The sequence below is a fragment of the Oryctolagus cuniculus genome, chromosome 2 (genome assembly GCF_051225735.1).
Source record: "Oryctolagus cuniculus isolate XC-2025 breed Fujian yellow rabbit chromosome 2, ASM5122573v1, whole genome shotgun sequence".
In the NCBI taxonomy this organism is placed as follows: domain Eukaryota; kingdom Metazoa; phylum Chordata; class Mammalia; order Lagomorpha; family Leporidae; genus Oryctolagus; species Oryctolagus cuniculus.
In genome coordinates this window covers 31,681,623-31,709,499 of record NC_142868.1, presented here as the reverse complement: position 1 = coordinate 31,709,499, position 27,877 = coordinate 31,681,623, and the positions used below count along the sequence as shown (strand labels likewise).

At 39.0% G+C, this 27,877-nt stretch overlaps 1 protein-coding gene across 1 annotated transcript in view; it reads right to left on the bottom strand.

The window, feature by feature from the left end:
• Positions 1–27,877, bottom strand: part of NWD2 (NACHT and WD repeat domain containing 2) — a 188,218-nt gene that overhangs the window by 16,069 nt on the left and 144,272 nt on the right. Inside the window, exon 4 of the mRNA XM_008274917.5 lies at positions 2,479–2,682. Within this exon, the coding sequence (XP_008273139.4) occupies positions 2,479–2,682 (204 nt within the window). The remainder of the gene's footprint in view (positions 1–2,478; positions 2,683–27,877) is intronic.

Here is a 27,877-nt window from a genome sequence, read left to right as displayed (position 1 = left end):
CAAAAGGACACCAACAGGTGTTTTTCAAAGGATGAAATACAAATGGCCAGCATTCTGATATGATTTCATACTGCATGATAAAATGCTTTATGTTGAATATTAGGACAACACATACAAAAGGTCCTGAAATGTGGTTCTCTTCCTGTAGCTGCCTGACTGCTGACCATACCACGGAGGTTCTCATTGGAAGAGGGATGCATAACCACACCTGGTTTTGAATCTGTCTAAATGCTACATGCAATGAATAGGCTCATCCTTTCCATCATCCTGTGTTATACAGTTTTAGAATATATACAGTGTATATACTGGGGACAATGAGGATGTTCCTATTATACTCAAGGATGAATTAATGTCACACCATGAGTCTACATAAGATACAATAGTACAAACTGTTTGAAGTGTTAAAGGGAAAATGTAAATGAAAAAAGACAATAAAAACAGGCAGACAGATTTGAAGAAGGACCTTCTCACTAAAACAAAATCACACACGCAAATCTTTCAGAAAATAAATATCAACTATTGAACTTGAAATTTCAATGTATAGAGAGAATAGATACAGTTTAAGAAAAACTCAAAGACAAAAGAGTCTTAAAGTAATATTCTGGAAAACATCACAGAGAGATAAGGAAAATGATAATGTGAAAGACAATTAAGAAACATGGAGGACAGAATGTGATGTTCTAATGGCCAACTATGCATGACATAATGACATTTTGGTCAATGATGCACTGTATATACTAGTATATACTGATATATATATATATATACACACTGTATATAATGATGCACTGTATATATAGTCCCTTTCCTTTTAATCACATGTACCAGTATGCAATTAAAAGGAAAAAGGAAAGAACAGAGGGAAAAGAAGAGAGATATCATTTAATGAGATGATGGCTGAGAATTTTATATAGAACCAAAAAATATATGAATTCACAGATATAGATATTCTCTAATTAAAATCAATGTTCTAGAAAGTGGGAAAATAATAATTTTTTCAGGTAAATATACACTAATAAGATCATCACTAGTGGACTTCTGGTATGGAAATTTCAAAAGTTATACTTTAGGAATGAAAATTTCAAAACTTATACTTTAGGAAGAAAGAAAATGACACAGGAAGAAAGGTCAGAGTTGCTAAAAGGAAAGGAGAGATTTGAAAGTTTAGTAGTTTTGGATTTAGGTTTTCTTTTATTTTATTAAGGTCCACATATTAATGCTTGTTCATTTTGAAAGGCAGACACACACACACACACACACATCTTCTATTCATTAGTTCACTCCCCCTAAATACCCACAAGAGTCAGGGCTGGACCAAGCTAAAGCCAGAAGCCAGGAGCTCCAAACAGGTTTATCATATGGTTATCAGGAACCCAATAATGTGAGCCATCTCCTGCTGCATGTCAGAGTGCACTTTAACAGGAAGTTAGAATTGAAAGTGGAGCTTCCAAGTGGACTTGAACCAAGGCAGTTAGATACGGATGCAGATGTTCCAACAGGGATCTCAACTGCTATACCAAATGCCTACTCTGCAATGTTTTGATAAATGCATTCATTGAGTAATTATTACCACAATCAATCTAACATACTCATCCATTCCATTTGTGTGTTTGTGATGAAAGCACTTTAAGTCCACTCTTAGCAAATTTCAACCATACAATACATTATAATTCACTATAGTTACGATGTTGTTCATAGGTTTCCAGAATTTATTCACCTTGGAACTGAAAGTTTGCATCCTTTGATCAACATCTTCCACATTCTAACCCACAGTAAACTTCCTTATACTGTTACCCTGAGTTCAACTTCAGCTTCCTCATATGGGTGAAATTACACAGTATTGTCTTTCTGTATGCTTCTTTCACTTAGCATGACGTTCTCTAGGTTTGTTCCTGTTGTTGTAAATGGAGGGAATTCCTTCTTTTTGAAGGCTGAATAATATTCTCCCCACCCTGTATATATGTATAAATAATAAGTAGCACATTTTAAATCTACTCAACAAGTGATGGACATTTATGTTGTTCCTGTATCTTGGCCATTGTGAATAATGTGATAAACGTGGGAGTGCAATGACTTTATTTCCTTTGGATGTATACCCAGAAGTAGGTTTGCTAGATCATAGGGGAGTTCCGTTTTACACGTTTTGAGGGCCTGCCATACTGTTATCTATAGTGGCTGCACTAATTCCCAGTCCTACCAACTCTATACCAGGGCTCCCTTTTCTCCACATCCAACAGTTATCTTTTGGCTTTTTGATAATGGCCATCCTCACAGGTGTGAGGTGATATCTCATTGTGGTTTTGATTTGTATTCCCCTAAGGATTAGTGAGAATTTACTTGGGCAAAGGAAATTTAGGGTATAGTGCAGTATGTCTGTATGTCTGTTGTGCTTTTTCCATGGAGAAACCTACTCCTGGATGTCATGAGCAATTATAAAGCAATGGGAAGATACACACATTGCAGAGGAGGGCAACTTACTGCATTTTTGTTGCTCCTCAGCACTTCTGACTTGGGTCTGAGGTAATAAGCTGCGGGCACAGAGTTCTCATCTCGACAATACCACTCTTCCATTAACTTGGTCTCCAACTTGGCCTCGACGGCAGCATCCAAGATCATTTCAAACTCTGAGGCTTCAACTTCTCCAGGGATTCGGATGTTCCCATATTTTTCACCTAACAGTCCCTGTGTATCACAGGAAAGTTCAGTTTAGTGGATCACCAAGACATTTGAGCATTTATGTCATACGATCACTTAAGAAATATTAAAAAGTAGACAATATGACATATTGTTTTGTCAGTTTCTCTTTTAATGACAGAGGTTTGATTTCATAAATACAATTCAATTGATCATATTATAATAAATCATCAAACATGCTGAGAAGTCAGGCAAATTGAAAATATAGAATTTTGCTACAAATTTACTTTCTCTAACTTTACATAAAAACAAAAGCTGTTCTATTTTGATGTTTATTTTTTTACAAACAAAAATGACATGAGGGACCTTAGAAGTGTCAAATATGTAAAGCCTCAAACAAAAAAGTTGTTTTATCAAGTGTTGATACCTGATTCCGTAGCAAGGTCATTAATGGTTGTCTCTGAGTGGGTACTTTTAAACTTAAAAGTTTTGTGAATTTACTGTTTTTTGGAGTTTATTATTTACTTTTTAATATTACATATTTTTAAAGGCCTTCCATAACAAACAGAAATTGAAAGAATTTGTCGCCAATCATTCAGTCTTACAAAAGATGCTCAGGGATGTACTACACACAGAAACACAGAAAGATAGCCTTCACTATGAAAGAATGAGAAGGCAGAAAACCCCCCAGTAGAAGCAGAAAAGAAATCCAAAGTAAACAAAAGAACTATTTATGGAAAAATGGCAGGGCCAAATCATTACTTATTAATATTAACCTTGAATATAAATGGCCTCAACTCTCCAGCTAAAAGATGCAGACTGACTATATGGATTTATAAGCAAGACCCATCTATTTGCTGTTTACAAGAAACACATCTCACCAACAAAGATACATGCAGACTGAAAGTGAAAGGATGGAAAAAGATATTCCATACTAACAGAAACCAAAAAGGAGCTGGTGTTACCATCCTAATATTGGACAATACAAAAACTGTTAAAAGAGACAAAGAAGGGCACTATGTAATGATTAAAGGGACATTTCAACATGAAGATGTGACTATAATAAATGTATATGCACCCAATTATAGGGCACCTGGCTATTTAAAAGAAATGTGAATGGACCTAAAAGGAGACACAGACTCCAGTACAATAGTAATGGGGGACTTCAATACCCCACTCTCAGCAATGGACAGATCAACCAGACGGAAAATTAGCAAGGAAACTGCAGAGTTAATCGACACTATAGACCAAATGAACTAATGAATATTTAGAGAGCTTTTCATCCTACAGCTGCAGAATGCCCATTCTTCTCCCCAGTGCATGGAACTTCCTCAAGGATAGACCATAATCCCAGCAAATTAAAAAAAATCAAAATCACACCATGCATCTTTTCTGGCTACAATGGAATAAAGCTGGAAATCAACAACTCAAGAATATCTAGATCATATGCAAATATATGGAGAACAAAAAACAAACTCCCGAACAAACAATGGCTCATAGAAGAAATCAAAAAGAGAAATAAAAAAATTTCTGGAAACAAATGATGGTGACAATACATCATATCAAAACTTATGGGATACAGCAAAAGCAGTATTAAAAGGGAAGTTTATAGCAATTGGTGCCTTCATGAAGAAATTGGAAAGGTACCAAATAAATGAACTATCAGGGCATCTCAAGGATCTAGAAAAACAACAACAACAAAAACAAAATTAGTAGGAGGAAAGAAATAATTAAAATTAGAGAAGAAATAAAGTTGAAACAAAATACAAAAAAAAAATCAGTGAAATGCAGAGTTTTTTTTTGGAAAGCTAAGCAAAATTGATATACCACTGGTGCAACTAACCAAAAAAAGAGAAAAAGACCAAAAGACCAAAATCAGTAAAATCAGAGATGAAAAAGGAAATGTAACAACAGATAATACTAAGAAATAAAAAGAATCATCAGAAATTACTTAAAAGAGCTGAATGCCAAAAAATTGGGAAATCTAGAAGAAATAGATTCCTAGAAACATACAGTCTACCAAAATTGAGTCATGAAGATCTAGAAAACTGAACAGACCAATAACCAAGACAGAAATTGAATCAGTAAAAAAGCTCTCGCAACAAAGAGAAGCCTAGAATCAGATGGCTTCACTGCTAAATTCTACCAGATATTTAAAGGAAAACTAATTCCAATTCTTCTCAAGCTATTCAAAACTACTGAAAGGGAGGGAATCGCCCAAACTCCTTCTACAAAGCCTTTTTTACCCCATGTTCATTGCAGCACAATTCATAACAGCAAAGATATGGAGTCAGCCCAGTTTTCCATCAACTATTGACTGGATAAAGAAATTATGATATGTATATATATATATATATGCACACACTATGGAGTGCTACTCAGCTATTAAAAAAAAAGAAATCCTGTCTTTTCAACAAGACGGTCACAACTGTAAACCTTTCTACTTAGTGAAATAAGCCAGTCCCAAAAAGACAGATTCATATGTTTTCCCTGATCTGATGTAACTAATACCTGAAATGTAACAGAGTGAAAATAGATATTTTGAGACTAGATGATTGTTTATAGCCCTTGCCTCTTTCATTGATGAATGGTGTTTTGTTTTCTTTCTCTTCATACTATTTGTTGAACACCTTTACTTACAGTAGGGCTGACTACATGATAATTAAGTATATTGAAAATATATCATTGTAAAAATTAATAGGAATCTGAGAGGGAAGGGGGAGGAAGAGTTGGAGCATGGGCAGGAGGGAGGGTATGGGGGAAATCCCACTATGTTCCTAAATCTGTGTATATTAAATACATGAAACTCGTCTAACAAATAAAATTTTAAAAAACTATATATTTTTAATTTAGTTTCTAGTCAAAGGCTTAACTGCACTAAATAAAGAGTTCAACAGCAGGTAAAAAGACCATAGTTTATCAGGAAAATAGGCAGGGGCTATGCATAACAGTCAAATGAAAAGATGGTCAACTTCACTCAGGCAAATTTTAAAATAGTCACAAAATATTAAAACTTATTCAGCTATAAAAAATGAAATGCTATCATTTGCCTCAAGATGCTTGGAAGTAGAAAACATCACATTGAGTGAAATAAGCCTGACACAGCAAGACAAATACTGCGGTTCTCCTTTACATTTGGAAGATAAAATTAAAAAAAAAAAAGATCAAAAAAGCCAAAGCAAGAAAAGATGCCTGTCTCACTTTTGTTGTAAATACAGTGTTTTGTTGAACTTTATTTTTAAATTTATTGTTTTAATTAAAAAGATTTTTGAAGTACAAACATACTACTTTGTAATGAGGAAAAGGAGGAATCTGAAGACTTTTCTTTTTTCACTATTTTGGTTTTTCTTTGAAAAGTTTTATTTATTTGATAGTCAGAGAGACAGAAAGCAAGCTCCTATCCATTGGTTCACTCCCCAGGTGCCTGCACCCACAGGGGCTGGGTGGGACTGGGTTGATGCTGGGAACCAGGAACTAATCAAGGTCTCCAACGTGGGTGGCAGAAGTCCAGTTACTTGAGTTGTCACCCCTGCCTCCCAGTCTCTGCACTGAGAATCTGGAAACGCTGAATCTGAATCAGGCACCAGGCTGAGTCAAGTGCTGGACTGGGCATTGAACCCTGACACTCTCATATGGGATGTGGGTGTCTTAAACATTAGGCCAAATGCCTGCCTCTTTTAATCATTTTAAGTGTACATATTTATGGGGTACAGTGTGATAAGTCAACAAATACATGCAATTTATACTGATCAATTCAGGGTGATTACTAGCATTTCTCTTTGTCATTACTTTATGATTGGAGCCTTTTAGCTCCTTCCTTCTGTTTTCTCAGAAAATATGTAATCACTTATTGTGAACTATAGTCACCCTACTGTGCTGTTACACTGGGAACTTCTTCCTTCCAGATGACTCCGATTTTGTAACTTGGTCCAGCCTCCCCCTATCCTTCATGCATTTCTACCCTTCCCAGCCTCTAGTAATTGCTACTCTGCATACAGATGCCTTTAAAAAAAAAAATCTTCCACATATGAAGGGAAACGTGGTTTTTGACTTTCTTGTTTTAAAGCAAGTGATGCTGTCTGTACTTCCTTGTGGAGCAACACTTTGAAAGGTGCTCTAAATGGCTGCTTAAGCCACTGGTTCTCAAAGTGTGGTCCAGGAGCCCAGCATCATCATCCTCTACACTTGGGCATTGCTAGACTTGCAAATTCTCAGGCCCCATCCCAAATCTACTAAGTCAGAAATTGTGTTTACAGAGCCGAGCATTCCTACAGTTCATCAAACCCCTCAGATGACTGAACTTCTGGTTTAAACTAATAAAATCTTTAGCTTATATAGAAACTAGTCTTTCAATTAATGTTCAGTATCTTATATACTAGAAACCAGGAGGGGACACAAGTGAATTCTTCCACAAATTGGTAGCATCAAAGGCAATTTTGTCTGCTTTACAGTACATATGGGAAGCTTCCTATTGAATCCATAGGCATCTACACTCATTATTTCTTTTGAAAATTTATTCTAGAGCAAGAGAAAAAGAGAGGAAACTGGGATAGGCTAAAGAAAGGAGTCAGGAACCCAATCCAGGTCTCCCTTGTAGGTGACAGGGACTGAACTACTTGAGCCATCTAAGGTCAGCAGTAGCAGAAAGCTGGACTCAAACCCAAGTACTGTGTTATGGGACATGCACATCTTAATGCCTAGGCCAATTACCCACTGCCATTCTTTCTTCTCTTTTTTTAAAAATTTATTTGACAGGTAGAATTATAGACAGTGAGAGAGAGACAGAGAGAAAGGTCTTCCTTTTGTTGGTTCACCCCCCAGGGGGCCGCCATGCCTGGCGCTGTGCTGATCTGAAGCCAGGAGCCAGGTGCTTCCTCTTGGTCTCCCATGCGGGTACAGGGGCCCAGGCACCTGGGCCATCCTCCACTGCCCTCCTGGACCACAGCAGAGAGCTGGACTGGAAGAGGAGCAACTGCGACTAGAACCCAGTGTCCATATGGGATGCCAGCACCGCAGGTGGAGGATTAACCAAGTGAGCCACAGTGCCGGCCCCATCTTTCTTCTCTTTGTCTAGCATCTTTAACATAAACATCAAGTCTTATTTATCTAATGAAACTGGAATTCCCTAGGGGCCCTTCTTCCTACTTCTACTGCCCATTACTACAATTTCAGTGTTCTTTTCATCTGATATTGGGCAAGTAGGAGAATAAGAAAAATCCTTGGTAAATCTCTGTCTAGAGTTGTTTACTCCTAGCACATAGAAACCATTAATAAATCTGTTTGTTGAATAAATAAATGAACCAAGACAGAGAAAGACACCATTAAGGTATGCTTGAAGCTTCTTTTTGCATTCAAAGGTAATAGCTCAGATGTCAAAAGGCAGAGGAACGATTGGAAAGGTATCATTTTGTCAGCAACATTCATTTCAGCCTGTATTCTTTAAGCAGGCACTATACAAACTAACTCTGGTCAGACTTTGCCCTCTATCTCCTCAGAACACAATCCATCTAGTACAACTGGTTTACTGAAGGGGACTGTGGTTAACAGGATTCCGTTTCAATATCAGTTCTCAGCAGTAGCCTCAGTGACTAGACAGTAAGAGGACATGACTTATCTGTTCTCTTTGGCTGCAGAAGTCCCTTTCAAAGGGACTTATATGGAGAACTCCACAATATTGGTATCCATTATTACAGCATGGTATGCAAGGTATTTTTAAAAGCTTGTTTATTTTTATTTATTTGAAAGGCAAAGTGATAGAGATTCCTCCATCTGCTGGTTCACTCCCTAAACACCTGTAACAGCTAGATCAGGCAAAAGCCAGGAGCCAGGAACGCCATCCAGGTTTCCCACATGGGTAGCAGGGATTCACGTCCTTGAGTCATGATCTGCTGCCTCCCAGGCAGATTAGTAGGAATGTGAATTGGCAGTAGAGGTGGAACATGATTCCAGTCACTCTGATATGAAATACAGGCATCCCAAGTGCTGGTTTAGTCCACTACACTACAGTGCCTGCCTCATGCAAGGGTTTTTAGTACCTTCTTTTGAGATAAGTTGTTCTGATCCCAACTGTATATATCATAAGGCCAGTTAAGTACACTTTTATTTTTATGTGCATTGGTTTGGGACCATCCTTGATAATACACTGTATGTAAGAAAAATCGTGTACTTCAAGTTGTTTCTCAACTTCTAATGTTCCAATTCCTATTTTAAAATCTCTTGCACTGCACAGGAATGCATGATCTCATTCTTTAAAAAAATATTTATTTATCTACTTGAAAGGTAGAGTTACAGACAGAGGGAGAGACAGAGAGAGGTCTTCCATCTGCTGGTTCACTCCTCAAGTGGTTGCAATGGTTGGAGCTGGACTGATCTGAAGCCAGGAGTCAGGACCTTTCTTTGGGCCTCCCATGTGGGTTCAGGCACCCAAGCACTTGGGCCAGCTTCTACTGATTTCCCAGACCATCAGCAGGGAGCTGGATTGGAAGCACAGCAGCCAGGATTTGATCTGGTGCCCATATAGGATGCTAGCACTGCAGGCGGATGCTTAACCTACTACCCACAGCACCGGCCCTAGCATGATCTCATTTTATCAGACATAGAAGGTGATGATATCTTTAGGGAAGTCAGCCTAATGCTTATCTTAGTTATTTTGGTTAATTCTAAGTCAGGCTGTATGTCATGAAGAGTGAGGTTTTAGTGATGATGTGAGATCCAGCAATCCCATAATAGGATGTATAAATGGCAGGCATGAGAAGAATCCAAAAAGGGCACAGAGGTGGGGTTTGGTCATGAATGGAGGACCAGGTAGACAATCAGAACTTTAGATGTGGGATTTAGTAATTTCAAAGCATCCATAGATCAGTCATGAAATCCAGAAACACCATGGAGCCAACTGCCACAATTTAAGGCAAGACCAATTGGATTTGAGGCACAAAGCTGAGAAGAGAGGACAAAGTGATGACTGGTGAAATGAGATCTGATCCTGGAGCAAGGCCATAAATGCACTAGCAACACACTAACACTTGGTTCTTCATCTTCTTTCTGTTGTAATAAAGGTGGTCCTAGAATTGATGGGAGGGTCAGGTCTATGGATCAATTTATAAAATGTGCTCTGTGGATGACCTGCACTTGGATCATCCAATGTGCTTGTTAAAATTCAGGTTCTGGCTGGCGCTGCGACTCACTAGGCTAATCCTCCGCCTGCGGCGCCGGCACACCGGGTTCTAGTCCCGGTCGGGGCACCGGATTCTGTCCCGGTTGCCCCTCTTCCAGGCCAGCTCTCTGCTGTGGCCAGGGAGTGCAGTGGAGGATGGCCCAAGTAATTGGGCCCTGCACCCCATGGGAGACCAGGATAAGTACCTGGCTCCTGCCATCGGATCAGCGTGGTGTGCCGGCCGCAGCGCGCTGACCGCGGCGGCCATTGGAGGGTGAACCAACGGCAAAAGGAAGACCTTCCTCTCTGTCTCTCTCTCTCACTGTCCACTCTGCCTGTCAAAAAAAAAAAAAATTCAGGTTCTTTGGCCAGTGCCATGGCTCACTAGGGTAATTCTCCACCTGCGGCGCCGGTACTCTGGGTTCTAGCCCCAGTTGGGGCGCCAGTTCTGTCCCGGTTGCTCCTCTTCCAGTCCAGCTCTCTGCTGTGGCCCGGGAAGACAGTGGAGGATGGCCCAAGTGCTTGGGCCCTGCACCTGCATGGGAGACCAGGAAGAAGCACCTGGCTCCTGCCTTCGGATCCGCACAGCGCACTGGCCATAGTGGCCATCTGGGGGGTGAACCAATGGAAGGAGGACCTTTCTCTCTGTCTTTCTCACTGTCTAACTCTGCCTGTCAAAAAAATAAAATAAAATAAAATAAAAAAATCAGGTTTTTAGGTTGCTTCTGAGATCTCAAGAATATTGTGGGTGGGGAGGAACCTATATTTAAAAATAAGGTCCAAAATGAATCTAGAATTTGAGAACCACTGCAATAGGCAAAGCTTACATGGTCTCACAAATAATGGTTAGCAAACACTGAAAGGGCAGAACTGGGGACACAGCAGGACATTACAAAAATCGAAAGCTATTTACAAGTAATTATTTCACTGAGTACCTGGCACCAAATACTATAATTATTTGATCAATGTAGTAAGGCAAAATGTTTCTTAAAGATTACTAAAGAAGAAAAATATTCTCGTTCAATTCAAATATTGAGTGCCTACTATATATAAAGTGGTAATATAGAACTTCAAAAAATAATAATGTGCTCTATAGACTTAAAGTTACTTATTGGATTGTTCTTCCCCAGCATTTTTCTTCCCTCTATTGATTCTTCTGTTAGGTGGAATACTCATAAATCATGAATCAGTTATTTTTTGGGAGCCCAAGACAGACTAATACTTTAGTGTTATGCTGCTATTTGAGAAACAGCTAAAGAGAAATTTGCTACCACATTTTTCAGGAAGATATTTTGGAAGTTTTATGTAATAGCACTAAGGTAACACACCAATTGTTGGTAATGCAGTTATTTATAAATAAGATAATCTACATATATGTACCAGGGATGTAGACAGTCAATTTAAAGAGTCAGTCAACTCAGTTGCCAAGCCCAGGTTATAAGTTCAGTGCATCTGAGCAGGGTAGGGATATGAGATCTAGTCTAAGACACAGCAGGAAGACAACCAGGTGGTGAGAAAGAGCCCTCTGTTCTATTTCCTGTTTAGATCATTCCTGAGCTCTACATTCTGCTCATGAGCAGAACGAGGACTACGCACAAATGGCCTTAGTGCAGTTAACCAGAAGCAGGAAGGCATCTGTCTGTGTTCACTGGCAATAGAATTCACTCCCACCACTAAAGGAGAATTCCATTTTCCACTGCTTCCTGAACAAGTAAGAGGCCAAGAAGCTCTTATTCTCTGCTTATACTTTGCTGGTTGGTAGGAGGTAGGAGAAAATTTGGTGGAGATTTGAGGGGCTTCACTCAGTTTTTCATTGATGTCCTTTTTTCTTAGTTACTTCACTGATCATTCCACCTATGACCTCAGACAGAAGAAATTCATGTAACTGAAATACTTTGCGATTTCTTACTGAATTGTTTAGACACTGTTAATACATGTATGACTATATACATCTGGGCTTTTACCTGCCTATAGAAATCCATGATCACTTCTCCCACTTCCCTTATCAAATGTAGAAATATATTTAAATTAGGCCACTCTCAAATACTGAAGATACATAATATCAGTTAGTCAGGAAGCAATAATCCAACTTAGTGCTCAAATGCAATATGGGGAGTTAAACTCAAAAGTCCAAAAAGTCCAAGAAAATTTTTGAATGCTTTTAACTGTAGTTTCTGGATGTGCAATTCTAGCATAAGAAATACCACCTATTAGGTTGGAACTAGATAGAAGTAGTGGCTCATAACATTGAAGATGTACTAATTGCCACTGAATTGTTCACTCCAAAAATGGTTAATTTTACATTAATTTGAGTGTAATTTAAAAAAGAAAAGCAGTACTTTCTGACCAAATGAGCTCTTTATAATTAGGAACTTCAATATAAAGACTGCATTTTCCATCTCCCTTTGCTTCATTATCTGCAAATAGAGACACATCAAAGCTATAGTTTCAAAGGCTGGGAGCAAATATTGATTTTTTTCTTCTGGTTTTCATGTGCAGTCAGCTCTGCCTGGACTTGCCATTGAGAGTCTTTGGGATCTGAGTCTGATGGTATGCAAGCAGTTTTTCTGGTAGCCAACAGAACAGAGCAATTCAAGTGCTCTCGAATGAATGTGTGAGTACAGTATGCCCTGGCCCTTACTCTGTTGTGAGACGCTAGGAAATGTATGTGGGGATACCAGACTTTGTAGGGAGGTGGGCAGACGCTCCCTGGGCTGCTGTTCATGGGCTATCACTCATAGGAGCAGCTGAAAGGGAAAATACAGATCTCTACTCCACCCCCAAGTGGTACTGTAACAAGTGGAAGCACATACCCTGTAAATGCCTTTATTATCCCAACCCACCCACCTGAGTAAGGCAGGCAGGACTGTTTGTCCCTTTCTAAACTTCTCTTTCATTTATTAAAATTGAGTCCCCATTATATACATATATATTTTTTTTCTTTTTTTATTTTTGACAGGCAGAGTGGACAGTGAGAGAGAGACAGAGAGAAAGGTCTTCCTTTGCCATTGGTTCACCCTCCAATGGCCGCCGCGGCTGGCGCGCTGCGGCCGGCACACCACGCTGATCTGATGGCAGGAGCCAGGTACTTATCCTGGTCTCCCTGGGGTGCAGGGCCCAAGCACTTGGGCCATCCTCCACTGCACTCCCTGGCCACAGCAGAGAGCTGGCCTGGAAGAGGGGCAACTGGGACAGAATCCGGCGCCCCGACCGGGACTAGAACCCGGTGTGCCGGCGCTGCAAGGCGGAGGATTAGCCTAGTGAGCTGCAGCGCCGGCCCATATACATATATATTTATATATATAAATTCACACACATACACATGTTATATATACATATATATAAAACATATCATTTTTTCCTTACTTATACATGATCTCACCTAAAACTTAAGAGTATGTGAGATAGAGAGAGTCGATGAGGAGGACCCTAGGCCCACAGAATACAACTGACTGGGCCAAGACCACTTCTCTATGAAGACACGATAGTCCTCCCAGCATTTGGATATGGGACTTGTAATGCAATAGCCTTATTCTCTCTGCTTCATCAAGTTATTGTGCTGTCATTCAGACTTGGGCTGGAATTTATGCCAACAGTTTTTGGGGTTTCCAGTGCCCAGATTGTAGATCATGAGACTTAGCCTCCAAAATTATGGCAGCCAACACCCCATAATAAATTACATACCACAAACATACACACACACATTTGTGGAAAATGGAACCAAAATATGTTTATTTTGATGCAAAAAAATTTTGAAATCCATGTATACAAGATATTCTCAAAAGGTTTGTAGATAATATTATGGAAAACCTATGCATGGATATCTATTCATCTACCTATCTACCTACCTATGTACCTACTGACCTATCCTATTGGTTCTGTTACTCTGGAGAATTCTTATTATACAGGGAGTGATGAGAAAAATAATAACTTGAGAAATATTGATGACAAGTATCTAAAACATTATCTCTTGGAACTAAATAATGTCTACATTAAAAATGATCTAGAGGCCGGCACTGCAGCTCAATAGGCTAATCCTCCACCTGTGGCGCTGGCACACCGGGTTCTAGTCCCCGTCGGGGCACCGGATTCTGTCCCGATTGCCCCTCTTCCAGGCCAGCTCTCTGCTGTGGCCCGGGAGTGCAGGGGAGGATAGCCCAAATCTTTGGGCCCTACACCCACATGGAAGACCAGGAGAAGGTGCCTGGCACCTGGCTCCTGGCTTCGGACCAGCGCGATGCACCGGCCGCAGTGCACCGGCTGCGGTGGCCATTGGAGGGTGAACCAACGGCAAAAGGAAGACCTTTCTCTCTGTCTCTCTCTCTCACTGTCCACTCTGCCTGTCAAAAAAAAAAATAAATAAATAAAATAAATGATCTAGATAAGATCTTTAGAAAAGGTGCTTTTTTGGGAAATAACAGATGTAATGGTAATAGAATTAGAAAATTGCTTATCTTTCAATTATTAGTTATACTCTCTTATACTCAGAGTTGCCAAGTGTTTATGTTAACTCATACATTTAGCACATACAGTTAAGTATTTTTTCATTTAAAAGCATTCAGTCAACCAAATACCCTTTATGGACTTGACAACATATAATGATTAGGTATTGACTGGCATCTGTCTATGGGAAAAAAATATCCATTTCCACAATTAGCACATATGTAACTTGTGTTTCACATGCCAAAAAAATGAGTCTCTGAAACAGGAGATATAAACCAAGAGATACTCTCATGTACAAAATACTTAACCTACAGTGTTCAGAACATTATGAGGTCAGGAGGAGGCAAAGCATTAGCAGCAGCCTTAGCCTTCTGCTCCACTTCTGAGTCTCAGCTTTCACCTTGGTTAATGGGGATAAAACCACCTTTGTATACTTATCTGGCCACACATCCATTCTGTTTACTGCGCGAAGCAAACAGTTACCATGGATGAAGCACTCTGTGCAATTCAGACCTGGAAATACAGATGGTACCAGTACTTAAACATACTTTACAGAGAAACAGACATACTTGGTCTACTCAAATATATACCTGCAGAGAGTGGAAATAAATACTGAGAAGTACAGTTGGATGGATAGAGAAAGGAATGAAACATTTCTTGATTAAAAAGACAAAGAAGATAGGAGGAACATGGTGGATGGCTCATTGTTCACAGGTGGTAGTAAGCAAGGAAATGTGTGGTCTGAAAGAGTCATGTATTCTCCAGGGGTGGAGAAAAAGAGGCTTAAAAGAATTGTACACACAATTATTCTTAGGTGTTTAAATTTTAACTGAAAAGTGATCCCTGTTAGGATTTTGGAAAACATTATGCTGAGTGAAATAAGCCAATCCCAAAGGGACAAATACCACTTGTTCTCCTTGATAGGTGACAACTAACTGAGCACCAAAAAGGAAACATGTTAAAATGAAATGAACACTATGAGAAACGGTGACTTGATCAGCCCTCACACTGACTGCTGATGAGCAAATTGATATGTTATCCCTCTTAGTATTTGTTTTTGTTTGTTCTACTTAATACTTTTGGTTGAATACTGTAATCAATACACAATTCTTCTTAAGTGCTGAAACTTAACTGAAAAGTGATCACTGTTAAATATAAGAGTGGGAATAAGAGAGGGAAGAGATGTGCAATTTGGGACATACTCAAGCTGACTTACCTCAAACGGTAGAGTTAGAAACATACCAGGGGATTCCAATTCAATCCCATCAAGGTGGCATGTACCAATGCCATCTCACTAGTCCCAGTGATCAATTTCTGTTCACAATTGATCGTAATGATAGGACTAAGAACCAAAGGGATCACATAAACAAGAATAGTGTCTGCAAATACTAGCTGATAGAATCAAAAAGGGAGAGAACAATCCAACATGGGAAGTGAGATACACAGCAGACCCATAGAATGGCAGATGTCCTAAACAGCACTCTGGCCTCAGAATCAACCCTTAAGGCATGCGAATCTGGCTGAAAAGCCCATGAGAGTATTTCAGGCATGGAAAGCCAAGACACTCTGGGGGAAAAAAAAAAAAAAACCTAAATGAAAGATCTCTGCGAGTGAGATCCCAGTGGAAAGAATGGGTCATCAAAGAAGGAGGTACCTTTCTCTGAAGGGAGGAAAGAACTTCCACTTTGACCATGGCCTTGTCTAAAAATTATCAGAGTCAGTGAACTCAGGGGGCTTCCATAGCCTTGGCAGCTCATGACAAGAGCCTAGGGTGATTACTGATGCCATAAACAAGAGTGTCAATTTGTTAAGTCAACAACAGGAGTCACTGTGCACTTACTCCTCATGTAGGATCTTTGTCCTTAGTGTGCTATACATTGAGATTTAATGCTATAACTAGTACTCAAACAGTATTTTTCACTTTATGTTTCTGTGTGTGAGCAAACTGTTGAAATCTTTACTTAATGTATGCTAAACTGATCTTCTGTATATAAAGAGAAACGAAAATGAATCTTGATGTGAATGGAAGGGGAGAGGGAGTGGGAAAAGGGAGGGTTGCGGGTGGGAGGGACGTTATGGGGGGGGAAGCCATTGTAATCCATATTCTGTACTTTGGAAATTTATATTCATTAAATAAAAGTTTTTAAAAAAAGATTTTCAAAAAAAAAATGGAAAATGTAAAAAAAAAAAAAAAAAAAAGAATTGTACCGGGCTAACCATGCTAGCTAGTTGGAACCAAAACAGATTATGGCATCACCTTACAGAGAACACAGGCAGAACTTTAGGGACGGCTGACAGTGGACATAAAAAACAGAAGCTTACTAAATTAAGAATTTACATTATCGCTGGCGTGATAATAACTATGTCTGTAAGAATTGTAAATTCAACTTCTCTAGGAAGGAAGACCATTCTTACTATGGACTGAATTGTGTCCCCACATCAAAAGTCGTATGTTAAAGCCCTACGCCCCCATGTGCCTGAACTGGAAGATGGGCCCTTTAAAGAGGTGACTGAGGTTTAAGAGGTAATAAGAGTATAGGCTTGATCTGATAGAACTAGTGCCCTTACAAGAAGAGGAAGAGGAAGCGACACCATAGCTCTCTCTCCACGTGAGGTCACAGTGAAAAGCTGGCCATCTCCAAGCCAGGAGGACAGCACTCACCAGAACCCAATCATGCTGAAGACTTCCTGCTTTCAGAACTGTAAGAAAGTAAATCTCTTATGTGTAAGTACTCAGACTGTGGGACTTTGTCATAGTAGCTCCAGATGACTAATGCATGCATAAAGATGAACAAAGTGAGTCAGATTTTGCCAACATAAGGTCTGGTGTGTTTGGCAATCATAGTAAAATAAGGATGTAAAGTTGTAAATTAAATGATTTAGTAATTTCATTTACCATAAAACAGGTTAATTAAATTGCTTCAATCAAGTTTCTCTAAGTGTTAATAATTCCTAATTTTTTTAAAGATCATGGTATAGCTTTACATTCTTTTGTGAAAATGACATTCATGGTTTAGTTATGGTTATTAAATTTTATATACTTAAATTCAGAGAAAAACATAAGTAAATGCCAAAGGTAGTTACCTGGTTTGGTTGGTTTATGCTGTATATATGTGTTGAAATACTATACTCTACCCCATAAAAATACACAAACATTACATGTTGATGAAAATGTTTAAAAGAAAACAATTAAAGAAAAAAATTTATATACTTAAGCACACTGCTGAACTACTTCTTGCAAGATGCTTTTATCTTTTTTATTTTTATTTGACAGAGTGGACAGTGAGAAAGAGAGACAGAGAGAAAGGTCTTCCTTTTCTATTGGTTCATTCCCCAATGGCCGCTGTGGCTGGCACGCTGCGGCTGGCACACCGCGCTGATCCAAAGCCAGGAGCCAGGTACTTCTCCTGGTCTCGCATGCAGGTGCAGGGCCCAAGGATTTGGGCCATCCTCCACTGCACTCCCGGGCCATCGCAGAGAGCTGGACAGGAAGAGGAGTGTCTGGGACGGGATCCGGCGCCCTGACCGGGACTAGAACCTGGGGTGCTGGTGCCGCAGACAGAGGATTAGCCTATTGAGCAGCGGCGCCAGCCAAGCAAGATGCTTTTATCTTTAAGGATGCTTTATTACCTGGAAATACTGAACACAATCATTATTCTTTTTAAGCATCAGAACAAAGGAAGCTACCATAAGGGTGACAAGATTGGATCACAGAACCATAAGCAACTGAGCCAATTGAATGTCTGCAGTTAACTTGCATCAGGTCCAAAGTATGGACTGCAACCCTAAACCTGACAATCTGCCTTACAAAATTGAGAACTGTGAAATGTGTAAGGATTACAGAAATTCTTAAATGCTAGAGGGAGAATTCACCGGGAATGTGAATGCAGAGTAACAGGATTTTTGAGGGTGCCATGGGGAGGGTTTTGGACATATTAGAAACGGGAACTGTAAGTGTATTCAAATGGTGCTGTGCATGAACCAGTTAGAATTATGGATTGTAAGAAAATAGTTATATAGCTGGAAAAGTCATCTTGAAAGTCATCAAATATTCATTCAACAAATATTTTTTGATTTACTGAAGTGGTGACCAACTGTTTCAGGTTGCTTAGGACTGTCTCCATTTGAGCACTAAGAATATCAGGAATCCCTTCAGTCCCAGGCTGCTGGGATGGTCAGTCATGCTGACAAGACAATCATGGTCCCCACCCCCAGGTATCTGTACAGATTAGATGGTTCCATGGGAAACTGCAGGGCAGAAGGAGAGAATGGCTGAGGACCACCAGCATTTAGTGTGCCCACAGAAGAGGTGGAGGAAAGACAGTCACAGAAATCAAGAGAGAAGAGAATGATAACATTGAAAACACTGATGCAGAGCTGTTACACAGCAATGGAAAAATGGACGAATGGCATAAACAGGTAAGCCATATTAGAAAAAAAAATGACAGCAAGCATGAATGATACTAGTGCTCAACTTGCAACTGTAGAACTGCAAATAGAAACAAAAACGTGATAAGAATTTTTTTTTTTTTTTATCAAGTTGAGAGAGGACAAGGAGGAGAATACCTAGTGGTTTCTGGGCAATAGGGAAATGGGCTTACAGACACACAGTACTGCTAAAAATGGGTATAACCTTGCTGAAAATGTAATTTGCCAGGAGGAATGAAATTCCACTGCTAGAAACTCATCTTATTATTTACATAAAGATTTCTATACAAGGGAGCTCAGTGATGTTTAGCTTATATCCTGGACTTCTTCTATGAAACACTTTGGATTTACCAATGTCAATATAAAAAAGAAAATGGAGTAAATTGCTCACAGCTACTAATTCCAAAAATGTGTAGGACAGAATTTTGCTCTAATTTTCTCTAATCCTCAGAAAGTAAGAAATAGAGAAACTTACAAACAGTAACACAACTATGTCTCCATAGCCCAGTTTGACAACTGAATAGTCATGTTTCCAAGTGACTTTCTGAAATTAGTAGACTTTTTAAAAAGAACAGTTTTAGGGTTACAAAAAAATTGAGCAGAGAATAGAATACTGAGTTCCCATTTACTATTGCACTGTCCTCTAGTTTTTCCCATTTTTAACATTTTACATTAGTATGGTATTTAGTTGGAATTAGTGAACCAATATTGATATATTTTTATGAACCTCACAGTTTACTGAAATTTCCTTTTTAAAATTGTATTTATATAAAGAACAAATTTTATGCATCTCATATATACAATTTTAACAGGATAAAACTTCCCACCCTACCCTCCATCTCTCCCTTCCACCCTCCCTCCTTTCCTTTCTTATTATTTTTTTGTTTTTTTTTTAATAGTTATTTTAGGTTTAATTTATTTTTAAAAAAATTTATTTAAGTTATACAAATTTCATATGTTTTTATATACAGATTTAAGAACATAGTGACACTTCTTCCTGAACCTCCCTCCTGCCTATACTCCAACCTTCCCCCTGCCCTGCATTCCCACTCTTAATTTTTACAATGATCTATTTTTAGTATACTTAATGATTATATAGTTAACCCTACTCTAAGTAAAAGACTTCAACAAATAGCATGGAGTAAAAGAAAACACTGTTCCTCAACAGAAGTGACAAAGGTCATAAACAATCATTGAATCTCAAAATATGTATTTCATTTCAATATATTACATTTCAGGTACCCTACTGCCTCAGGTCAGGGAAAATATAAGATATCTTTCTTTTTGGGACTGGCTTATTTCACTAAGTATAATGGTTTCTAATTGTGTTCATCTTGTTGAAAAAGATAGGATTTCATTTTTTTTTTACAGCTGAGTAGTACTCCATAGTGTATATGTACCATAATTTCTTACCCAGTCAATGGTTGATGGACATCTGGGTTGATTCCATATCTTTGCTATTGTGAATTGTGCTGCAGTGAACACAGGGGGAACAGATATCTTTTTCATGTGCTGCTTTATTTTGGTTTGGGTAAATTCCCAGGAGTGAGACATCTGGATTATATGATAAGTCTATATTCATATTTCCAAGGTATCTCCATATTATCTTCAGCAGTGGCTGCACCAGTTTACATTCCTACCAACAGTGGACCAGGGTACCTGCTCTGCCACATCCTCGCCAGCATCTGTTATTTGTTGATTTCTATATGAGAGCCATTCTAACTGGAGTGAGGTGAAACCTCATTGTGGTTTTGGTTTGCATTTCCCTGATGGCTAGTAATCCTGAGCATTTTTTTCATGTTTGTTGGCCATTTGAATTTGAATTTCCTCTCTTGAAAAATGCCTGTTAAGTACTGTGCCCATTTTTTCACTGAATTGTTTATACTGTTGGTGCTGAATTTCTTGAGCTCTTTATAGATTCTTTATCAGCTCCATAGTTTACAAATATTTTCTCCCATTTTGTTGGTTGCCTCTTCACTTTGCTGATTGTTACTTTTGCAGGCAGAAACTTTTCAGCTCAATGTAATCCCATTTGCCAATTTTGGCTTCGATTGTCTGTACTTCTGGGGTCTTTTCCAAGAAATCTTTACCTATGCCAAGGTTTTGCAGAGTTTCTCCAATGTTCTCTATTAATTTGATGGTATTGGGTCATAGATTTAGGTCTTTGTTCTATTTTGAGTGGATATTTACGTAAGGTGTAAGGTAGCAGTCTAGTTTCATACTTCTGCATTTGGATATCCAGTTTTCCCAGCACTATTTAGTGAAGAAAATTTCTTGCTCCAGGGATTAACTCTAGTTCTTTTGTCAAAGATAAGTTGGTTGTAAATGCGTGGATTGATTTCTGGAGTTTTTATTCTGTTCCTTTGATCTATAAGTCTGTTTATGTGCCAGTATCAGGCTGTTTTGATTATAACTGCCCTGTTTGTGTCTTCAAATCAGGTATTGTGATGCCTCTGGGTTTGTTTTTGTGTATAAGATTGCTTTAACTATTTGGGGTCCCATGTATTTACATATGAATTTCAGCATATTTTTCTCTATATCTGCAAAAAATGTCATTGGTATTTTGATTGGGATCACATTTAATCTGTAAATTGCTTTTGGTAGTATGGACATTTTGATGATGTTTATTCTTCCAATCATTGAACATGGTAGATTTTCCCATTTTTAAATGTCTTGTTCTATGTATTTTTGGTGTTTTGTAATTTTCATTCCAAGGTATTTGATTCTTTTTGTATCTATTATAAATGGGATCGATCTTAGAAGTTCTTTTTTCAGCTGTGGCATCATCTGTGTATGCAAAGGCTGTTGATTTTTGTGTATTTATTTTTTATCCTGCTGCTTTCCCAAACTCTTCGAGTTCTAATAGTATCTCAGTGGATTCTTTTGGATACCCTATATATATATAGAATCATTTCATCTGCAAATAGTGATAGTTAGACTTCCTCTTTCCCAATTTTTTTCCTTTTGATTTTGATTTTTTTTTTTTTTTTTGCCTAATTGCTCTGGTTAAAACTTCCAGGGATATTCTGAATAGCAGTGGTGACAATGGGCATCCTTGTCTGGTTCCGGATCTTAGTGGGAATGCTTCCAACTTTTCCCCATTCAGTAGGAGGCTGGCCATGGGCTTGTCATAAATTGCCTTGATTGTGTTGAGGAATGTTCCTTCTATACCCAATTTGCTTAGAGTTTTCATCAAGAAAGGGTGTTGTGTTGTATTTTATCAAATGCTTTCTCTGCATCTATTGAGATAATCATATGGTTTTTGTTCTTCAGTTTGTTAATGTGATGTATCACATTGATTGATCTGTGAACAATGAACCATCCCTGAATAGAAGGGATGATTCCCACTTGCTTTGGGTGAACAATTTTTCTGATGTGTTGTTAGATTCTATTGGCTAGAATTTTGTTGAAGATTTTTGCATCTATATTCATCAGGGAAATTGGTCTGTAATTCTCTTTCTCTGATGCATCTTTTTTAGGTTTAGGAATTAAGGTGATGCTGGCTTCATAGAAAGAATTTGGGAGGATTCTCTTCCTTTCAATTGTTTTGAGTAACTTGTGAAGAATTGGAGTTAGTTCTTCTTTAAATGTCTGGTAGAATTCAGTAGTGAAGCCATCTGGTTCTGGACTTTTCTTTATTGGGAGGGTCTTTATTACTGATTCAATTTCGCCTTGGTTATGGGTCTGGTTAGGTTTTCTATGCCTCCATGGCTCAATTCATGCAGGCTGTATGTTTCCAGGATTCTATCCATTTCTTCTAGATGTCCCAGTTTGTTGGCAAACAGCTCTTTGTAGTAATTTCTGATGATTCTTTTTATTTCTGTGGTGTCCGTTGTTACATTTCCTTTTTCATTTCTAATTTTATTGATGTGAGTCTTCTCTTTTTTTTTTTTGCTTAGTTGGGCCAATGGTGTGTCACTTTTGTTTTTCAAAAAATCAGCTATTCATTTTGCTGATTTTTTGTATGTTTTTTGGAATCAATTTTGTTGATTTTTTCTCTAATTTTAATTATTTTCTCCTACTAGTTTTGGGTTTGGTTTCTGTTATTTTTCTATATCCTTGAGATTCCCTGATAGCTCATTTATTTGGTGCCCTTCCAATGTCTTGATATAGGCAACAATTGCTATAAACTTTCCTCTTATCACTGATTTTGCTGTACCCCATAAGTTTTTTTTTTTTTTTTTGACAGGCATAGTGGACAGTCAAAGAGAGAGATAGAGAGAAAGGTTTTCCTTTTTTTGGCTAGGTGCTGGGCATGGATACAAGCTGGCACAGTTGTTATGTATGTCCAAAATGGCACCCACTCTATCAGGTTGTTACAGCATGCCATTGTTAGGTGACTGGGGAGAGAGAAATGTGTCCCTCCTTTTTTTTTCTCCTCTAGTTTGGCAGGCACACTATCCTCCACAGGGCCCTAAGCTGGGTTCCCTCTAGGCTCTTCGTACAATTTTATCACCAGTGGTTTGGGCTGCTACAGTTCAGTCTCATCTCACTCTCCAAAGCTGGTGTGTAGGCTCTTGGCTTCTGGGGTCCTGAGTTGTGAGAATCCATGCCCTTCATGTAGGTCCACTGTGTCCCTTACATAGAGTTTCTTCTGCCATTTTCTCCCTAACTCTTCCCTGAGATTGCACTCTCTCAACTTTTTTAAAACTATCTTCTCCTAGACTAGAGCAGAAGCTCCCTATCTACTCCGCCATCTTGAAAGCTCTCTTTGGTTTCTTTGAATCTGCTGAGATGTGTTTATGGCCTAGCATATGGTCTATCCTAGAGAAAATTCCATGCACTGATGAGAAGAATATGTATTCTGCCACTGTGAGGTGAAAAGTTCTGTATATATCCATTAGGTCCATTTGGTCTATACTGTTGATTAACTCTGTTGTTTCCTTGCTGATTTTCTGTCTCATTTATCTGTCCATTGATGAAAGTGGGGTATTGAAGTTCCACGTTACTATTGTATTGCAGTATATGTCTCCCTTTAGATCCATTAACATTTCTTTTAAATAGCCATGCACTCTGTAATTTGGTGTACATACATTTATTATAGTTAGATCTTCCTGTTGAATTGATCCCTGAATCATTACATAATGCCCTTCTTTGTCTCTTTGAACAGTTTTTGTGTTAAAGTCTATTTTGTCTGACATTAGGATGGTAACACCAGCTCTTTTTTGGTTTCTGTTAGCATGGAATATCTTTTCTATCCTTTCACTTTCATTCTGCATGCATTTTTATTTGTGAAATGTGTTTCTTGTAGACAGCAAACAGATGGGATTTGTTTTATAATCCATTCAGCCAATCTGTCTTTTAATTGAGAGTTGAGGCCATTTACATTCAAGGTTAATATTGACACGTCAAGACTTGTCCCTGCCATTTTTCCATAAATATATCTATTAATTACTTAGGTTGGGGCTTCAAGAAATACTCAGAATTCAATGAACTATACACACTTAGTATAGCACACTGTTAAAAGTGATAGCAAAAGTTGCATGACAAGTGATTCATCAAACTTGGCAACCAGCTTTTGTTTAACAAAAGCTAAAAGAAGATAATGGTGATGGTTAATAACAAAATGTTAGGCTTGGTGACAACCCTAGGGAGAATATAGAATTAAGTGCTCATTTTCCAGGAAAGAAAATAGTGCTCCTAAAAGGCTCAGTGATAGGCTGGGACCCATGCAGCCAGGCTCTTGGGGAAGAACAGTGCTACAACTTAGGATTTCTAATCCAAACCCTACCTTCCTACTTCATATACACACATTTATATACATTCTTGTAAGCATTCTTCATATAAGAATCCCAAATAGGAACTTAACTCACCAACAGATCACAAATTCTGGATATGGGTAAAGTACATTGCATTTAAATAATGTTGTCGAAAAAAACATCTAATAAAAAATGAGTCAACATTCTTTTTCTTTCCTATCACGCCACTGTGGTTGTCGATTTATTTATTTATTTATTTGACAGGCAGAGTGGACAGTGAGAGAGAGAGAGACAGAGAGAAAGGTCTTCCTTTGCCGTTGGTTCACTCCACAATAGCCGCTGCGGCCCGCACACTGTGCTTATCCGAAGCCAGGAGCCAGGCACCTTCTCCTGGTCTCCCATGGGGTGCAGGGCCCAAGCACTTGGGCCATCGTCTCTGCACTCCCAGGCCACAGCAGAGAGCTGGCCTGGAAGAGGGGCAACCGGGATAGAATCCAGCGCCCTGACTGGGACTAGAACCCCGTGTGCTGGCACCGCTAGGTGGAGGATTAGCCTATTGAGTAGCCTATTGAGCTGTGGCGCTGGCCTGTGGCTGTCGACTTTAATTCAGCACTTCAACATCCAAATTTAGTAAACTACCATGTTTGACCCTAAGAAAGTTGAAACAAATGAAAAGGGCACAGTTCCTGATCTCAGACATAAACAACTAATCCCAGTAGAAGGCAGCACTATAATAAAAAATGTCTCAAATGAGTACACGGTGGTGCGTGTCATTATTTTGAAATGGAACAGAGGGGAAGGTTTCACAACAAGGACAAGAATTTCAGAATGCACAGATAAAACTCTGCAGATAGGGAACTGGCCAAGGCAGAATGCAGAGGTCTTAAGGTGAGCACAGAAGCTCAAGGAGCCAAAGAGGATCACACAGATTGTGTCAGGGAACAAAAGAAGATGGTCTCAGGGTAGATGGTGAAGGATCTTGAATTTCATATTAAGATTTTTTTTTCTAACTCTGTTTGGATACCACCAAAGTTTTGGAGAAGGGGACTAGCATTGTCAGATTTTAAGATGCAATTCTGGCATAAAATTCTGGGAAAAAAGAAGCTGCAGTTGGAGATACCAGTGAAGAGTCCATTGGGAGGAAGGTGAGGATGTGATACATAAAAAAGGCTGCATGAGTTTACAAACCACATGGAGACACCAGTAGACAGGGGGTATAGAAAGTACAAGAGACGTGTAGATAACTGGAAGACGAGACCTTGGGGTGCTGGGGTCAGAGGTGGAATATTTGGAGAGTTTTCCTTGCTGTGACAGTTGACAACCTGGGCCAGGTGGAGGGGAGGGTTTTTCTGAAACAGTGAAGAGGAGGAACAGTCACGTTTAACAGAGGGAAGTAATTTCTAATTGCTATGGAGTCAACATGATCTGTCCCCACCAAAACTCCTGCTGAGGCTTTGCCCTCAGGAGAATGGTGTTGACAGGTGGCGGGGCCTTTAAGGGCAATTAGGGTCATGAGAGTATCAACCTTGAAAGGGATTAATGCTTGACTCCAGAGACCAGGTGAGGTATCACAGAACTGGATTAGTTATCATAACAGTAAGTTGTTACAAAGCAAGGTGACCCCGTGTGCCTCTGCTTATGCCGGCTTGTGAAGCAGCTAGGAGCCCTTTCCAGAGGTTGGTTCCATGCTGTTTGGACTCCTAAGCTACTTGGAATGTGAGCCACATAAATCTAGTTTCTTTATACACTACCCAGCACCAGCATAAACATAAAATGCACCAACATAAAATGGAATAAAACACTGGCTAAGGATTAGAGAGGGAACAGCTAAGTTTAGGGATTGGGTAAGATAAAATAATGTTGTACAAAATAAACATTATGACCAGGTCCAGGAGACATGGCTTCTTTTTAATGAATAGTTTATTGACATTCATATTACCTCTGTCCTTTTTTTTCATTGAGTGCTATTCCCATTTGTTCTACTTCACAAATATCAGTGCTTTGTATGAGATGACTAGACAACAACAATTAATGATAGCATAAGTTGCTGAATCCTTTGTGGTCCTCTTGGCCAAGCAGAACCTGGTTAAAGCAATGTTAAGCAGAACTGTAGAAACTGTAACAACTAAGTGTGTGTGTGTGTGTGTATGTGTGTGTTCATGTGTGTATGTAAGTATTGTTCTTTAGGGAAAAGCTACCTAGTTCGTCCAATTCTCATTTCAAGAAATACAGATAGATTGAGATTAAAATGTATGCATTCCCATTTTGCTTATAATGCATTAAGACTTACAATCAAAGCAGAACACTCCATCATGGCTTCCATAAAATGCCCATTTGTCAGCTGCTTGTCAAGAGCAGGTACACAAAGGCATTAGTCACAAAGCTGAGTCCTTTAGCTGGCTTTCTAAATCTTGGCAAGAATCAAGAATATTTGTATTTTAAAAATGGTCCATCAAAGTGAATGGATAAAGACCAGGAACTGTGTGTCATCTGAGGGAGAATATATATGCCACCACTTTAATTTTTTTTAACTACAGATGACAATTCCTCCCCATGGCAGTGTGGTTAACAGCCACAGGCAAATGGAAAAATCTGTGCTGAATGAGCCTGATGTCCCAAAACACAACTTAGGAAAGCAATTTCTCTTTATTTTCCTTCCAGAATGACTGCTGGGGAAATCAAGCTGTTAGCTCTGGACTTCTTCATTACTTAGGATATATGGGACAGCTATCAGCACATTTGGAGACTAATACCAGGGATATTAGGGTGGATGGGAAGGCAAACTAATGATAAGGGATGGGTATCTGCTTAGATTCCATTAATTTCCAACACTGCTGAAGCTTCACATTTTGAGATGGTAGATGGTACAGTCTGCAATCTGGTTTAGCTCCAGCTGTTTGGTACTTACTGACTATAGGAGACAGAAAAGAAGTGCCCAGATACTCCAGGAAGCAAAATCTGGCACAGTGGTGCTCACACTTGAGTATGCAGTAGAGTCACTTGTAGAGCTTGTTAAAGCACAGATCCCTGGGCCCAGCCTAGAGTTTCTGATTCTGTATCCCTGGAGTGGGGCCAGGGAAAATGTGTTTCTAAGCAGGTCAAGTTACAATCCTAAGTAAAAGCTTGGCATCTGGGCCTTAAGAAAAGACTAAGGAACTAAGTTTATTCTAGAGGGGGAGGATGGAGAGGCAATCCTGCTCCTACTCTGAAGGACAAGCTTAGACACAATTTCCTATCAACAGACATAAAAGGGAATAAGTGGTCTCAAGCGGCAAGGAGAGCCATTTCCAGGTTAAGTATTGGGGGAAATATTTGGCCAATGGAGTTTTCAAATGATGGATCTATAAGGGAAATCCTCTGTCAATTTAACTCAAAACTATACAGTGAATGTAAGATTTGTAGTTGATAAATGCCTTTGAAGGAAGCAGTAACCACTAAACCAATAGTTCAAAAAATACTTATGTTAACCAAGACATCTGGCATTAAAACAACTGGAAGATGGCACCAAGGAGTTTATTCT